This window comes from Berghia stephanieae, chromosome 1, assembly GCF_034508935.2.
Source record: "Berghia stephanieae isolate SIO BIC M18660-M18661 chromosome 1, UCSD_Bste_1.3, whole genome shotgun sequence".
Lineage (NCBI taxonomy): Eukaryota > Metazoa > Mollusca > Gastropoda > Nudibranchia > Aeolidiidae > Berghia > Berghia stephanieae.
The window spans coordinates 4,139,082-4,157,307 of NC_088360.1; the positions used below are offsets into that span (position 1 = coordinate 4,139,082).

At 33.9% G+C, this 18,226-nt stretch overlaps 1 protein-coding gene across 1 annotated transcript in view; it reads left to right on the forward strand.

Moving 5' to 3' along the window:
• The window catches only part of LOC144966326 (dihydroxyacetone phosphate acyltransferase-like), a 33,538-nt gene that overhangs the window by 1,887 nt on the left and 13,425 nt on the right, over positions 1–18,226 (forward strand). Inside the window, exons 2-4 of the mRNA XM_078902630.1 lie at positions 12,911–13,107; positions 15,072–15,248; positions 17,412–17,541. Coding sequence (XP_078758756.1) covers positions 12,911–13,107; positions 15,072–15,248; positions 17,412–17,541 — 504 coding nt within the window. The remainder of the gene's footprint in view (positions 1–12,910; positions 13,108–15,071; positions 15,249–17,411; positions 17,542–18,226) is intronic.

The following is an 18,226-nucleotide window of genomic DNA, read 5'->3' on the forward strand; positions in this document are numbered from 1 at the left end:
TTATTTCCAAAATTACCCAATAACAAGGACTGAGATGTCTGAAAAGTTGCATTTTTAAATTGTACCCTTTTTTTCTCCAGATCTTACTCTTTTTGAGCTATACTGCAGTTTTTCTTGTAATGAGGATGTCAGCCCTGTTAACATCTAATTTGATTTTTAATAGTGATTTGTAAGATGTCATGCTCCTCCCATCCTTCTCTTCTTGATTCCTTATTTGTTTTAGTCCCAGGGTCCAGCTTTACATATTTATTTATAGATATTATTTTCAATTAAATCATCACCCTCTTTATTTCAATTGTGGACAGTCAATATTTTTATTAATGTATGCAAGAAAAGTAAGACTATTTTAATCCACTGTGTATGTATTTCTCGACATTCGATAGTTGACTGAAAAATTGTAATAAAATGAAGATTATCTATGAAATTGTTGATGTCCGTTGAGTATTTATAACTTATTTTCATACTTAAATTTAAGTTGTCAAAACTGAAAAGATGAATGCACACTTTTTCAGGTTTATATGATCAACCTGATCGATATTATCCTTTTTCCCTCTGTACATAATGAGGAAAATATACGGGGGTGGATTGGGGAAATTGTGCTTTTTAAAATTATCCAAGACTGTTTATTTAGATCTGTTTATCCTTTTTGTTTTAATGTATACAGACAGAATTGATAGTGGAACGTTTATTTATATTAAATATCAGAGTTGCTTGATCATGGGTTGAGAGTTGTTGGGTTATCAGGATTTGGGATGTTATACAATTCAACACATTTACCTCGTCCTTGCTTGGACAAAATATTTAAGACAAGAGAAATGTGACCCTACACCTCAAGGCGGTATTAAGTCGGGATTTGGAAAACGAAGAAAATCGGTTTTTAAGTCAAAATGGTCAAAATTATCAAATTTCAGTTTTTGGTTGTTTCAGAAACTACAATCATTTTTCTACATAAAAATATAATAATTCAACATACATTTTTGCGATAAGTTGTGTAATTTCAAGTTTTAAAATACAGCTATCAGTTACGCTTTTAAAATGAGAGTTGCCTTTCTCTCAGATAGCCACCATTTCAAAGCCTAATTATACTGTGAATCTTTTCCTCCGACCAATAGCGTGTAAGATATCACACTAAAGGGCGTGTCTTTATCTATCTCAGAGAATGCATGGCTAAATCGGCAGTTACATGGTTCAGCCAATAATGAACTTTAAAAACTGTAACCAAGACTAGCATTTTCCCTAACAACCTTACAAATAAGAGATTCTGATTGGTCGAAACTGATCACATGCGCCTATTGGCCATTGAGGTGCCCGGGCAAAGGTCGGCTTGGTGTGTCAACGCGTGCATGCTTAGTGTGTGTGTGTGTATGTATGTGTGTGTGTGTGTTTTCGCATTTTGATACACACCACATATTCATATTTCTTTGTCTAACTGCATTGTATAATGAGGCGAAGTACCTATTTTTCTTTATTAATGAAATTTTAGCACGAGCTAAGTCTTAACGTTATTTAAATTACTTTGTTAGGAACAACAGTTTCTTCGACTTACAGAGATTGCCTATGATAAACATCTTTAAGATAAAAAGCAGAAAAGTAAACAAAGCCTTCCAAAATTAATGAACTGCCGATGAAAATACTAACAAAAAATGAAAGCGATAAATGTATGGATAGTTAAACTGACAGAGAGACATAGATAGATAGATTTATGAAAATGAGAGAGAGAGAGAGAGAGAGAGAGAGAGAGAGAGAAAGTCAGATACAGAGAGCGAAAGAGATATTTTTGATAAAGAAAAATATAGTGTGAAGGGGGAGAGAAAGTGAGAGATGTGTCATTTCATCGAATTATGGAAGGGGTTTGTGTGTTGGGAGGGGGGGGGGGGGGGTTAAAACATTCCACAATGTATGGGAACCCTAAGAAAAAGGGGAGGAGAATTAAATAGCTGACTATTGACCACTAGGCTTGATGAGAATTAGTGACATGTCCTAAACAACTGGGGGGGGGGGGGGATGCAGCTCAAATAAGAAGATTCAATTACATAATTTCATGCTGGTCATTACAAAATAAGCTCCGCCCTTTCCTCCCCAAGCATTCAGCTGACTCATAATGGAAACAGTGTAATAAAACAGTTGGCCAGTCCAATTTCTTGCAAATGCAATCTCATTGGTCAATATGTTTCCAATTGATTGACTTTGACTTCTTATGAAACAAAGGTCTTTTCTATAACTATCCCTACCAATTCTTTGCTCCACCTTCCCTCCTATCCTTTCTTTATATCTAGCTCAATTGCGCACGCTCTCTCTCTCTCTCTCTCTCTCTCTCTCTCTCTCTCTCTCTCTCTCTCTCTCTCTCTCTCTCTCTCTCTCTCTCTCTCTCTCTCTCTCTCTCTCTCTCTCTCTCGTGTGTATGTGTGTGTGTGTGTGTGCGTGCGTGCGAATTTCTTTTCAGTGCTCTCTCATCCTTTTCTTTATATTTCTCTTTCTGTCCACCTGGCTTCACATTGTTTCAAACGGTACTGAAATTATTAACTATTCTGTAACTTTTGACAGTTTGAAATCGTATTTCCTATATTAAGTAAAACAAAAATGTCATATTAACAATTCTTATTTCATTGATTGTTTAATTAAATGTCAAAAACCTGTCAACAAGTTAATAATTTCATAACGTTGCAGGCATTTATTGGTGATTTTATAATTCAAGGGCATCTTACATAATAAAAAATAACTACAAAAGTAACGATTGGATTATTGCAAAAAATTGTGTTAGTATTATTAAATGTATGTTCTAAGCTTATGCCAAATTTTATTTCTCTCGTTAAATTTTCATTGCCTGTACATAAGGAGCCTATTGATTCGACTGCGTGAAGAAGGTGCCTCAACTTCAAAGTCGATTTCCTCAAAACCTGGTTTTTACACTCTCCCTACTTCAATCCGCCATATCTCGGCAATGAATAATCAGAATTTTATAAATTTGGCATCAAATTTTAAGGCATAAAATAAGCTTTGATATGGTACAAAAAATTCAAAATTGAAAATTCCGACTTAATACCGTTTTGAGGCGAATGGTCACAAATGAGGAATACTTTGAAGGAAAATAAGGAAATTTGTAAATTTTCAGATATATATGAATAGTACGAATATGAGTAATCTGTGAAAATGAGGAATAAGTGGACAAGGAACACCGACTGCACTGGTTTAAAAAAAAAAAATTGTTGCTATTGATGAAAAAATAGAATTGGTGCAAGACAGGAACAGGAAAAGATTGTATACCATTGGATTTTATGCCATAAGTAAATAAAAGAATTAATGATACAGGTGACACCAGAATCCTGATATTTAAACTTCGTAAATCACATTGCCATTGAACAATTATGAAAGAATAGGAAGTCCTCAGATATTAATGATAATACGCTTCAACAGTCGTAACGTCACTTTCCTCGTAATGACGCATGATAACTTAGTAACTGGCTCTAAACTATTGGAAATGGCAGACGCCCGTATGAAATATTTCTCAGACGAGCATAAAAGCGTATCCAGAGGAAAAAAAATATTAATCTGATCATGTTTTGACTTTTACACATTCTGATCACAAGACATATGAAAAGTTCTAACCAGCATGAAGAATAAAAAGTACAGATTTTCTTTGCAGGGCTGAGAATCTTCCGCCTAAAGGCGGATTTCCGCCTAGATGGTGGTTTATCTCCGCTCACCACAACCATTACATCAACATCCCTATCACCACTACTTTTACAACCACCACCTGTACTACAACAACCATCACATCATCCTTCCTATCACCATTACTGCTACAACCACCATCACATCGTCATCCCTACCACCACTACTACTACCTACAACCACCACCACCACATCATCATCCCTACCACCACCACCACTACAGCTACAACCACTACTACTACAACTACCATAACATCATCATCCCTACCACCACTACTACAACAACCACCACCACATCATCATTCCTACTACCAATACAAATACATCCTCCACCACCACATCATCCCAACTATCACTACTACAACCACCCCACATCATCCCTACCACAACTATTACAACCACCACCACACCATCATTCCCAACACCTCTACAGCTACAACCACCATATCATCATCCCTATCACGACCCTACTACAACCACCATCACATCATCATCCTTACCGCCATCTTTTCTTACTACTACTACAATATGTTGTAATTACACTCTCAACTTTTGAAATTCATCCAAGTGGTGTCAGAAATTATTGCGAGACACATTTTTATTGATTGCATCTCAGTAAATTTTAAAGTCATTCTCACCCCTGAACCATCATGACATCATCACCATCTCTACCACAACTACCACCACTACGACAGCAACTATCACATCATCATCAGTAACACCATCTCCACAACCACATCATCATTGCCCTCATTGTAATCAGTACCACCTCTAGTGCAAGCACCACTATCACATCATCTTCCTGGTGGGATCTTTTGACTTGCATGGATCAGAGTTGCTTTTCTGCCTTTGTCTTGGCTTGATCATTTTCCTGGCCGGATTCATTGGCACGGAGGGAAACAAGTAAATGTATAGTCGTTTTTGGGAGATGATATGTTTGTCCTCGTATGTCATCTCTCTTTTGTGTGACGTTAGATTTGTTGTTCTAAATTTTGTATTTCTCTCATAAGGATTCTGTGCTTGTGTCTTGGTGAGAGTTTTAGGTGACCTCAAACTAACTACATTGATAGTTTGATCTTGGCGTCCGTTTGTGAGCCTTATTTGAACCGGTCACTTTTTCTCCGGTTCTTTTGATCTTACTTAAATATATATTTTTTTACAGCCCCACATGTATTTCAAGTGCTGCTGAAATGACCTACAAACATATACATGTGCACACAAAAATCAATAAAGTTCCCTCAGTTCTTAAGTCTCGTTATTTTTTCACTTTAATTTTTCTGTACTCATCACTTTACATCTACTTTACTCTCTCTTCTCTCTCTCTTCTCTCTCTCTCTCTCTCTCTCTCTCTCTCTCTCTCACACACACACACACACACACAAATCAGTAAAGTGCACCCAGTTCTTTAGCCTCGATAAGTTTTCACTTTTCATCGTCGTGTACTTAACAATGATAAACACACACACACACACACACAAATCAGAAAGTGCACCCAGTTCTTTAGCCTCAATAAGTTTTCAATTTTCATCTTCATGTACTTAACGATGATACACACACACACACACACACACACACCGAGGATTCAATTAAAATGTTATTTTCCTGGCAATTGCCAACATGAAACATACGTTAACTTAATATTTACGATTAACAAATAAAGCACATGCACACCTAACAATAAAGTTCACTCAGTACTTTTAACCTCAGTTAGTTTTTCACTTTAATCTCTCTGTACCTATTACTATATTCACTTTGAGCAGTCTGTTGTCTGTCTCTCTCTCCCTCCCTCCCTCCCTCTCTCTCTCTCTCTCTCTCTCTCTCTCTCTCTCTCTCTCTCTCTCTCACACACACACACACCTGGGTGGGGTTCCTGACCTCCCATAGTGGGCAAGGGGGTACATACTATGTCTTCTATCCCCTTATATCTGTTTTCCAACATGCTTTCTGTCTTTGTCTTGGAATGAGATTACTTGTTTTTTTCCTGGCCCTGGCCAGAGTCCTAACTGGAAGGGAAACAGTCAAATGCACAGTTATTGTTTTGGGAGATTATATTTTTTTCCTTGTAAATCATCTCTCTGTTATGTATTATTATATTTGTTATTTTGAATGTATAATGTAAGCATTTGAGTGTATTCCGCTTTGTGCCCGGATGAGACTTATAGGTGATCTCAAACTAAGTACATTGGTGGTATGCTCTTGGAATCTACATCTGATCCTTTTTGTTCCATTCCCCTGTGTCTTACTTTTTCTTGGGTGCTTTAATTGTAATTCTAGAACTTTTTACTATCCCATTTTCTTCCTTTTTACTGGCGCTGATATGACCTTAATGTGTTGCAAGCGCCATAAACCCTTAAAAACAAACAAACAAAACACACGCACACACATACAAACACACACTATCTTTCCTTCTGTCAGACAAACCTAAATCCATAAAGTGGATCATATCCTTTTCACATCAGCCATCATTCTCTCTTTTCACGTTCAAGTATACACCTTATCATCACCACTATCATCACCACCATCATCATCATCATCATCATCATCATCACTGCCACTACTACTACAACCACCACCATCGCCACACCATCATTTCATGAAGCACCACCATTACTACAACCACTTCCACCACATCATCATCATCATTGCCACCACCACTACGACATCATCACAACACTATCACCGTTAAAACAACAATCACTATCACATCCTTACCACCACTACTACAACCTCCTCCAACACAACATCACCACCACCACTTCTGCAACCACCACAACCACATACATTATCATTACTGCCACCACTACAACAGCCACCATCATATCATTATTACCACCATACCTACTATTCATTATAATATTTTATACGTCATAAATTGGTTTTGGAACTTTACTTGATTTGAAACAAGGGGTATTAGGATGTTATAGATCTCAATAGATTATATTTTGTTTGCAGAAATTCCTGTTTAAGCATTGAAATTGTTCAGAATTGTTTCTGAAATTTACGTGAACCAAATTTTAAGTTGGCATCTTTGGTCAACTTGAAACAATGGGATGTGGGCATTAGTGAATCTGTGAATACGGGAGATGTATGTGGCGACTACCACTACTACTACAACCATCATCACATCGTCATCCTTACCACAACTACTACAACCACCACCACATCATTATCCCTACCACTACCATTTCTACAACCACCATGTTATAATTACACTTTCAGTTTTTGAAATTCCTCCGAGTGATGTCAGAAATTGCTGGGAGACACATTTTGGATTGCATCACAATAACTTTTAATGAAATTAAAATTTATAGGTTATTTTTGCATGGATGGTTCTGATCTAAGCGCTGAAAAATTTCCTCCTTTTTAGTGACCAGTCATTCTCGCCCCTGCTTTGTTTAGAACCACGATGGCCACTGCTGCTGGGCGACGTGACATCAGACTATTGAATCCAATTAGGCAGTGCAAAAGCAGAGTGATCTAATGAGTTATATTTCTGAATTGTGTAATTGATTTAGTTGTCTGTGAACTCAAGGTTGGTTCATAGTAGATCTCTATAAGAAAGCAAAGTCGTGTAAAACTAGAAAGCGGAAAATTATTTTCATTTTGTTCCTTTTTTTTTTTTTATTCCGATACAGCTGGTCAAAATTCAGGTAGAGATGCTCTTGCATCACATTTCCATCACCTTTATTAAAAATATTTATTCCATCCATCTCATCTTATTGAATTGAACGTGCATGTTCATCATTTTTAATTTGACATTTTAAGAATTTTCATACCACTGCCTGATGTCATGTTATCTTCCTCAACACATTATTCATCGCTTTCAAATATTATGGGATCAAAATAATTCTTTATAGCTTTTATTATTATTACATCACATTCACAAAGTTCCTGTATTGTCTTACATTTGGTGTCCTTCAAAGAAAGTTATATCGTGTATACCTAGGGCCCATCTTTAGATAATGATAATAATAATCATCATCATCATCATCATCATCATCATCATCATTATCGTCATAATTAATAATATTAATAATAATAATAACAATTAATTTATATTATGAATAATGATAAATAATAACATTAATATAATTTATAATAATATAATATAATACTATAATTTTTATATAATATAATGATAATACTATAATTTTATATAATATAATATAATAATATAAGTTATAATAATAATAATAATAATAATATAATAATAATAATAATAATAATAATAATAATAATAATAATAATAATAATAATGATAATATTATAATTTTATATTATAATAAAAATGATAATGATATAATATAATTTTTATTATAATAATAATGATAATAATACAATATAATTTTATATTATGATAATAATGATAATATAATTTTATATTATAATAATAATGATAATAATATAATATAATTTTATATTATATTAATAATGATAATAATATAATATAATTTTATATAATAATAATAATAATAATAATAATAATAATGTAATAATAATAATAATAATAATAACAATAACAATAAAAATATTGATAATATAATAATAATAATAATAATAATAATAATAATAATAATAATAATAATAATATCTTTATTGTCCATAAAGGCAATTTTTCATTTAGTTACAACATAGATCTCGTAATATATGCAAACAGACATGCATGGAACAAAAAGTGCAAAATCACACATACATAAACACACACTCACACTTTAATAAAGCTTCGTTTACAATAGAGCCTAGCTCCAATCAAATTGCTCACTGGTGCTTGCCATCAGCATATCATAATATCTATGGAACATCCTTTTATGTATAATATCTTATAATGATTATATAATTACAAACACATGCAAATTCTTGATTACAAGTCGCTGACCGTAGCATTGTTTGATTATTCAAATTAGGTTTCATTTTCAGGGTTGAGTTTTGTTTTTCTATGATCACGAATAGAAAGGTACTGTCTCTGTCGCAAAAAAAGAAAAGATTATCATCTAAAGAATAATAATTAATAATTTATATGTGCTGGGTATATTTGCTTTGGTAAACATTATTTTGCGATAATCTAATATCTTATCCTATGGTTGAAGGCAGTTGTGACTATCTGATTAGAGGTTGAGACGCCAAGACAAACTATTATATCTACTCGGGCCGTCTGTGGTTCTGATGGGGGAGGACCGCATTATGATGTACATTTAAATGCACCAAATAATGCAAATGATATAATCTCCCTGAAATTTTTCTCATAATAAGACATGTGTAGGCAATTGTAATGGTCTGAATGGTTTTTTATTTTTTTTTTTTCTAAAGTTGTGATCGGAAATTTTATCTTTATACAGCAATGTTCATTGATATCTTCAGGACAATCGTTGCTGCATTTAACGTGGTTTGAAAATAAGAGAAATAAAAAAGAAAATATTTGCCATCAAAAGATTTCATTTGAAAAAGAGAAATGATAATTTAATTACAATTTATATCATTCTAGGAATTTGCTTCTATTACAAACAAACAAACAAACAAATAAATCTGAGTGGTTGAATTTGTTAAACATGTCCACCCTTCTACAAACTTGAACTTGTTCGTAAACACAAAAATGATGAAATCTTTTTTTCTTCTATAATGATGATTTTTCATTTCACTCAGCATTATAATGCCTTTTAAAACACAATATTATGACTTTTTTTTTTCTTCTTTTCTTTCTTTTTTTTCCCTTCTTTTCTTCTTTTTTCCCCTTTTTTTTCCATCTTTTTTTATCCTTCTTTTTTTTTCTTTTTCTTTTTCCTTCTTTTTTTTTCTTCCTTTTTTTTTTTCTTTTTAATGTTTTTTTTGCAGTCCTCTATTGTTTTGGGGGATTGGTTTATTTGTCATTCATTTATTTCTCATCTTTTTTATTTGTTTCTTTTTCTTTAATTGTCTTTCACATTGAGATTATAATATTTTCTTGTGAGTGGGCATGTGAGCGTGCATGTTGTGTGTGTGTGTGTGTCTGTGTGTGTGTGTCTGTGTGTGTGTGTGTATCTGTGTGCTTGTGTGTGTGTGTGTGTGCTTGCACACACAAGTGTATGTATTGATTATGTTATATTTTTTTCTGCAGAAATTCTATCACATATAGAAATGGAAAAGCTAAACATAAACGTTTAGCCGGCTCATTACCGTCGACTGTCATTGCAAAATCTACTTGATAATTTATTCCCACAATAGGCCACATGTGGAGCCCAATTTCCATTTCAAACAATAAAAGCTAACTATTCTTATTTTTTGTTTTTGTTTTTGTTTTGTTTTTTCTTGTTAGGCCTTTTTTTTTTAATAGTTTGGTATTAATTCACAATTGAGTTGAGTGGAGTAATTTGTGTAAAGTGCTTTTCACAAGGAAGCAAAAGTTGTGTCACTCATCTGATCACTCATGATTGGCATTGCTTGACTTTGTAAGAAAATATTACTCTGTACCGTTCCTAACCCACCCTATTCATGACTGAATTTTTGAAGTGTCAATAAGATTATATCTATGGCTGTCCTTTATTATAGAATCTATACAATCTGTATATTTTAAGTCAAAAATCAACCTTGTAAAAAATATTTATTTCGGTTTTAAAGAGCTTTGGGATTGAATTTTTGTTTTGTTTTTCTTTAAAGACAAAAAAAAAACAAAAAATAACAAAACAACAAAAAAACTGATACCATCATTTCTGATGCAAGTGACATAAAAAGCAATTTTGGTAGTTAAATGTTTTGACAATAATATCGGCAATTCTGACTATCAAAATAATTGAAAATATGCCTGGGCATTTCCAAAGTGCACTTTATTAAGTATTAGGGTTTGTTGTTGTTTTTTTTTAATTAATTATTTTTTGGTCTACATATACCATTCTATTCACCCATACGTGGTTTTGCACTGCCCTTCATTCATACATCTTTTTTTTAAATTTAAATAAAAAATTAAAAATTATGCATTGTGTTGTATTATTATACAGTGAGCAGGTTCCAAGAATAAAACATTTAACTTTCATGATAAGTTATAAGTACTGATATATAAGTCATTGTACTCTAGATTGAAAAATAGATACTGTTATTGTGCAGCAATTTGGTCTTGGCACTCATCTTTGCATTGGAAGGTCCAAGGTTCAAGTCCTACTCTGAGCGGCGCATAGTTTAGTCATTGGAAAAGGCTCTTTACTCACATTCTCTCACTATACTCAGGTGTAAAATGAGTACCTGGCCATTAACAGTTTATCTCTGTCTGAAAAAATTATAATATCGCCTAGCAGGTATCATGTCTTATCCTATATTTTGCTGTTGGTTAGAGGCCTTGCAAAGGCTTTGAGCACGTTAAGTGGATATTGCTCTAAATAAATGCCCTCATATTTTGTTGTTGTTGTTTTGTTTGTTTTTTTAAATAAAAGAACTCAATGTGTTTTAATAGCGGATGATCAGAAATGTCTTCTCTCAATGTACAGCTGAAGGCAGCATTATGAAGACAGGAATAAAAAATGAGTCCATTGTTATGGTTTTAACAAATTGAGATTTTATACTTACTTAACTTTCTATAATGATCAATGGGGTTCTGTTACGTGAGAGCTGATTTGGTTTCTCTTTGAAATTTATGCTGAATAGGGAAACTGGTACATGATGACAATCGTTTTATCGACTGAAAAGATAAGAGCACTTGTCTGTCATTGAACTGACAATCGTCACATTCACCTTAGTGGTTTGGCTTTGTTTTGATTTGGTCATTCATTTTTTGTGATAATTGATAGCCGTTATATTATGTTTATGTTAAGTAGCAAGCAGTTTTTACTTCTGATCTATACAGCCAATTAAATTGATACAATTTTACCTTTTCGTTTTTTCCACTTCAATTTGCTCGAAACCAACTTTCTAGAGGAAATGAATGAAAATAAAGTCTTTTTAAAATTGTTCAATGTTATTTTTTATATTTTCTGAAGCCATCTTATGTTGTTTCCCTGGAATAATATATATATATTGGAAACTATTGAATTAAATTAGTTTGTAACGGTAACTTTTGTTGAGTCCTGACTTTTTATCATATCAATAGATTTTTTTATTTAAAAAAAATATTTTTAGATGCAAAACATTGTTATTATCCCCTAATTTTGCTTTAACTGGTATAATGTGAAACTGACTACAATCAGTACTTTTATTAAGCATTTTAGCAACTGATAAACCAGATAGTTCAGTTAAAATTCAACAAACATATGTATAGAATCTACCGCTATTATTCGTAGGTCCAGGTAAGTTGGTACAGAAACTAATTGGGGTTTTTCATATCCTTGAAAAAAAAAAAAACTGTAAAAGACTTGTCATCTCTCTCTCTCTATGAAAGAGTACTTCCTCTCAGTTTTTCTGTGAGTCATTCTGTTGATTGATATACATTATCGCTTGTGCAGGCTATTTATTATATTTTTAAAAAAATTTGGTCTTTGTATAAGGGTTTTTGAGCCCTTTCGATGGAAAGGGGCGCTATAGAAATTAAGCATTATTATTGTTATTATCATTGTTATTATTATTTTATTATTATTATTATTATTATTATTATTATTATTATTATTATTATTATTATTATTATTATTTTTATTATTATTATTATAAGACAGCTATTATAAAAATTGGGATGGGGGTTTCTGATAGCTCAGTTGGCAGAGCACTTGCTTTACGTGCAAAAGGATTAAGATCGATCCCGGGTGCAGTCAAGATTTTTTTCCTCGCCCCCGTTCCACCCAACAGAAAAATTAGATCTGGCGGAAAGTACTTTGCGATATAGACTAGCATCCTATCCAAAGTGTAGCGAACAATTGATATTGTCTATTTCATGCTACATGGGTCTTAAGGCTATGAAGGACTGCTTTTATTTTAAAAATTGGACTTCATGGTTAAAAAAATAAATAAAAATGAGCTTTTATATAGTGCAATATCCACTAAATGTGCTCAAAGCCCTTTACAAGGGGTCCCTGGTCAACAGCAACATTTAACATGTCGACGGGACATGACGCCTGTTAGGCGACATTACAATTTTTTCGCTACCAAGACAACGCTGTTAACGACCAAGTACTCATTTTACACCTGAGTACGGTGAGAGAATATGAGTAAAGAGCCTTTTCCAAGGACTCAACTATGCGCTGAGCACGAGGCTTGAACCCAGGGCCTTCAGATCCGAAAGTGAGTGTCATACCACTAGACCAAATAGCCGCATGGTTGAATTCTTCATGGCATTTCGATATTTCAGATGACTCCAAATTGGTATCTGGAAAACAGAAAGACGTCTTTGAGGACATTCTTGATGACAGACGGAAAAGCAGTGACATACTTTACTGCTTGAAAAAGTTGGACATTCCCAAATTCAGACGGCACAACCCTCGATCAGCTTCGGCAATTAAGAGACACGTTCTTGAGAGCGACAGGGTCCAATATGCCATTGAACAGGTACAGACATTACACATCCTCTCACATTCTCTTGGATTTAAAAACTTTTCTTCAGTTATAATCAGCAGCACAAAAAAGTACTATTTCTGTAGACAACTATATTTGTGAGGGTCTGACAAAAGGTTTCTGATGTCGCAATGACATTTGATATGTGCACTAATACCTGTAAAATAATAAGGGTTTTGGTCTACTGAAATACCTGTAACTTTGTCCCTCATCAACATATTTTGGATATTTAACTGTGTTTTACTCAGGAAAATTTCTGAGTTGGTAGAGCATTGACTTCACATGCAAAAAGGACTGAGATCGATCCCAGGTGAGGTCAAGATATTTTTCTGACCCCTTGTCCCCACCCAGCAGTGATTGGGTAGATGAGTCTGTTAAATCTGGTGAAAAGTACTTTGCAATAGACTAGCGTCCTATCCAAAGGGTATCAAGCAATTGCTATATTGTCTATCTCTCGATATATGAACCAGATAAACTCATGGCTTTGAAGGATTAGTTTTTTTTACCCACGAAGGATTTGTCTGCACTCTTGCTTTAATTCAGAGTTTCGAATCCTTTTACTACGCGGCATGTTTTTTTTCCAGTCATCATCACACATATCCATTTTTTAATTTAAGAAAAAGATAAAGAGGACAGATGTATGAAATCACAAAGAAAATTGAATGGCCTAATTTTTACAGGTTTTCTTAATTTTCTTGCAAGTGAAGTTGCCTCTACAATCCCATCTGTGTCATATTCCTTCCCTATTTTATTATTGTTGTGCTCTTCCGTATCCATGATATAATCCTTAATCATTGTGTTTTGGAAATGGCAATGGATTTCCCTTTTTCTTCTGGAGGTGTGTTCAGATCAATGATTTATTTTGATAATGAAAAGATAGGTAAAGTGACAATAAATAACATTTGTATAGCATCTTACCCCGGTTTTAATAGGCTCTAGGCGCTTATAGCATTAAAAAACAAAGAAAGAAAACATGCTCCCCATTTAAGAAGAAGGGGGTCCTGAAAGCTCAGTTGGTAAAACACTCGCTTCATATGCAAGGGAACCAAGATTGATCCGAGATTATTTTCTCTGTCCCCTTGTCCATTCAGCAGTGATTGGGTAGCTAACTCTGTTAGATCTGGTGGAAAGTATTTTGTGATAGACTAACATCCTATCCAACGATAGCAAGCAATTGCTATTGTCCATTTAAACTATAGAAAGCGCAGTAAATTCTGGCTCTATGGGCCTTATGGCTGTGAAGGACTACTTCTTTTAAAAATCCATGATAATTTCAAATAAAAATATAGCAGTAATTTAGAAAGACTCACTTAGTCCTTTGAAAGAATAAAGATTCTAATGAAATATCAACTAAATTTCTTATGCAACCCAAAGAATGATTATATTATAAATGAAGTAACCTCTCATCTAATCTTCCTGACCTCCCATAGTGGGCAGGGAGGTACATACTGTCTTCTATCCTCTTATATCTGTTTTCCAATATGCTTTCTGTCTTTGTCTTGGAATGAGATTACTTGGTTTTTTCATGACCCTGGCCTGATACCCTGGCTGGGGTGGGAAGAAGTCAAATGTATAGTTAGTTTTGGGAGATGATATTTTTTTTCCTTGTAAATCATCTCTCGGTTATGCACTGTATTATTTTCCTTTTACATATGAGTTGTAAACAATTGAGTGTGTTCCTCTTGGCGGACACCTGTGCTTGTGTCTGGATGAGACATTTAGTGATCTCAAACTAAGTACACTGATCGTGTGTCTTGGAATCTACTCCTGTTCTCTATATGAACCAAATCCCCTTTGTCATGCTTATTCTTGGGTGCTTTAATTGTAATTCTAGAACTATTTGCTATCCCATTTTCTTCCTTTTTACTGGCGCTGATATAACCTAAATGTGTTGCAAGCGCCATAGAACCCTTAAAAACCAACAAACAGCCGCTCATCTAATCTCTCAATGACCACAGACATGCCAGGACACCAAACTTCCCAGAAATGAAGTGGAGGAGGAAGCAGCCCAGATCTTGGAAGTCATGGCTCATACCAAGAGAATGGAGGCCATCCGTATGCTCGCTGTTGCCCTGGTCAAATCCCTGAAGGCTCTCTATAGGAGGATCTATGTTAATGCTGAGGGTATACAAAAGGTAGAGATATCGCGTGAAATTATTTTGCTCCTAATTAGTTTATTTGTTGAAGAAAAGAATTATTTATGAAATGTAAAGAAATAGAATTGTTTGGTATTTTTTCGTGCTTTGATTGCTGTAATAATTAGGTGAAATGGTAAAGCACTCAACTCAGCCAACATCAGTCCTGAGTATCAGTCAAAATTGTTTTGTTTTGTGGGGTTTTTTTTTTGGTGTATTTTTTCCCCTCTGGCCCCTTTGTCCATGCAGTAGTAATATGGTAGCTGGGTCTGGATGATCTGGCAGAAAGTACATTGCGATAAACAAGCATCCTTCCCAGAGTATTGTAAGCAATTGCTAATTCAGTTTAATGCGACAAAAAAACCTGGATACTTCCATGAACTGACACATAAATTGATTCTTCCTCTTGTTTGTTTCCATTACCTTTGAAATCTTAATCGCAAGTCATTTACAAAATTAAAAGGAGATTTTGATGTGAAACTTAAATATCAAAAACATCTGGAATAGAGAAAAACAAAGTTGTAATGCAAAATAAAACAAACTTTTTGAGAATATATGGCCTGAAACAAGGAATGATAGAGAGAAATCTTTCATTTTTATTTTTATTTTTCAATAAAATAGAGGGAATGGTGTTTTCATATCGCTGCATTTACTTTGCAATTCGGTTGGGTTGAGGTGAGACGTTTTCATATTTGTGGCATTTTTACAAAGCATTTTACTGATAAATTCAGAAAAAGTGTGGAGCGAGACATATCAATATTGATGGGAAATAAAGGCTATGGAGAATATGAAAAACGAGAATGAAAATATCACAGCTTTTTTGGAAGCCAGATCTGTTATCCAATTGATATAACACCTATCCACTGTTTGGCTGAGAGAGAAGAGAGGTCAGCGCACATGTCACTGATCACTGATAATATCAAGCGTGTACATTCTGAAGTGTCCATTGACCTTGTTGCATGACATGATTAACAAGTTCAAGTGTGGAGATAAAATGACTTTAACTATGTAAGTTAAGATCTAATTGACAAAGAAAATTGAAATTCCTGTTCATTATGAAAGGTGATAACTAATTGATAAAGAAATTTGATACTCAGGGATAAAGAGGGTTCATTGAATTTTAAATGTCTCATTTTTATTAAATATCTTTATTAAAATAAACCAAGGTGGAAATAATAACAATTCTTTATTTTTTAAAATCAGCACAGATTCTAGATTATGATTCACTGTCAAATTTTCCATTAAAAATTTTTTTGGGTTTTTTTGTTTTGTTTTTTTTTAGATTTTAATGGGCATGGACAGATATTGATGCTATGCATTTAGTTTAAAAATTCATAACTTAAAAAGTCTGATGAATACAATTTAGTGAGAACTACTCATGATAATGGCTGACTAAAAACAATAACAAAGAGCTGAGTGGTGTCAATTTCCTTCTATCTCTTGGCCTTTACTTTCCGAATTTTTCTGGCATAGTTTCAGATGGTGATTCGTCATTGAATAAAAATTGGATCACGTTGGTAATCAATCTGTCTTACGACTGTAGGTTGGTGTGAATTTATAGTAAAAGATATGAAGTTTGGGTTTTTTTATGAAGACAATAAATATAATTGCTTAAGAATCAGAAAAGTTTTTAATTCAAGTAACACTTGGTTTATCACTTTATCTGGTTTTCCGTTTTGAAACAATAGGCAGCATTCGTATAAATTCATTCTTGAACTGAATTTATTTTGCTTCATCTTGACTACAGTTTGACAATGCTATATAATGGACTGCTGCATTGTTAAAACTGTATTGCTACACATGATGAAATTGGATTGGGGAAAGGGTGATGAATTTAGATTGGGGAAAGGGTGGGGGGGGGGGGTGTAACCTTATTGACAGGATTTTTTTGTTTGGTGAATTCTGATATGAGAAAAAAAAATATTTAAAAATCATATCTCTCTCTTCTCCTCCCATCCCCAGCCCCCCCCCCCCCCCCCCCCCCTCCCCTCCACTCCACTCCACCTTTCAACCATGTTGATAGAATAAGTACTCGAGTATTATTTCACTCCTAATTTTTCTCCAGTTACCCTTAACTTTTGTGAATACAGAGAATTTAAGATTTGGACCCCTTATAATACATTATCTTTGTTTGTTTTTTTTGTTTTGTTTTATCTTGACCAGGTGAGAGACCTTGCCACAGAATACCCCATCCTGTTGATGCCAACACACAGAAGTTACATGGACTTCCTGCTCATGTCCTATATCTTCTTCCACTATGAAATCACCTTGCCCTGCATTCTTGCCGCCATGGGTAGGCATAGGACTTCCTTTTTAACTGGATATTGCTGTAGATAGTGTGCACTTGGCTAAAATAAACTCACAACATTGCCATCCGGAAATATAACGGACCAACACACAAAATTATGTGTAACCTTAAACGTTTATAGTCTGGTTAATATAGTTTAGTGAGAATTACTCATAAACGCGGATGGCAAATAAACAATAATAAAGACCTGAGTGATGTCAACTTCATTCTATCTATAGGGATCTCATAAAAACAACTTCACTGTCAAATTTTCCTTTTTTTTTTTCTTTTTTTTTTTAGATATTAACGGGCATGGATAGATATTGATGCTATGCAAGTAGTTTAAAAATTCATAGTCTGATGAATACAATTTAGTATTTAGTGAGAACTACTCATAATAATGGCTGACTAAAAACAATAACAAAGAGCTGAGTGGCGTCAATTTCCTTCTTTCTCTTGGCCTTTACTTTCTGAATTTATCTGGCATAGTTTCAAATGGTGATAAGTCATTGAATAAAAATTGGATCACGTTGGTGGTCATGTTGGCCTTACAACTGTAGGTTGGTCTGATTTTATAGTAAAAGATATGAAGTTTGGGTTTTTTTTTATGAAGACAATAAATATAATTGCTTAAGAATCAGAAACGTTTTTAATTCAAGTAACACTTGGTTTATTACTTTATCTGGTTTTC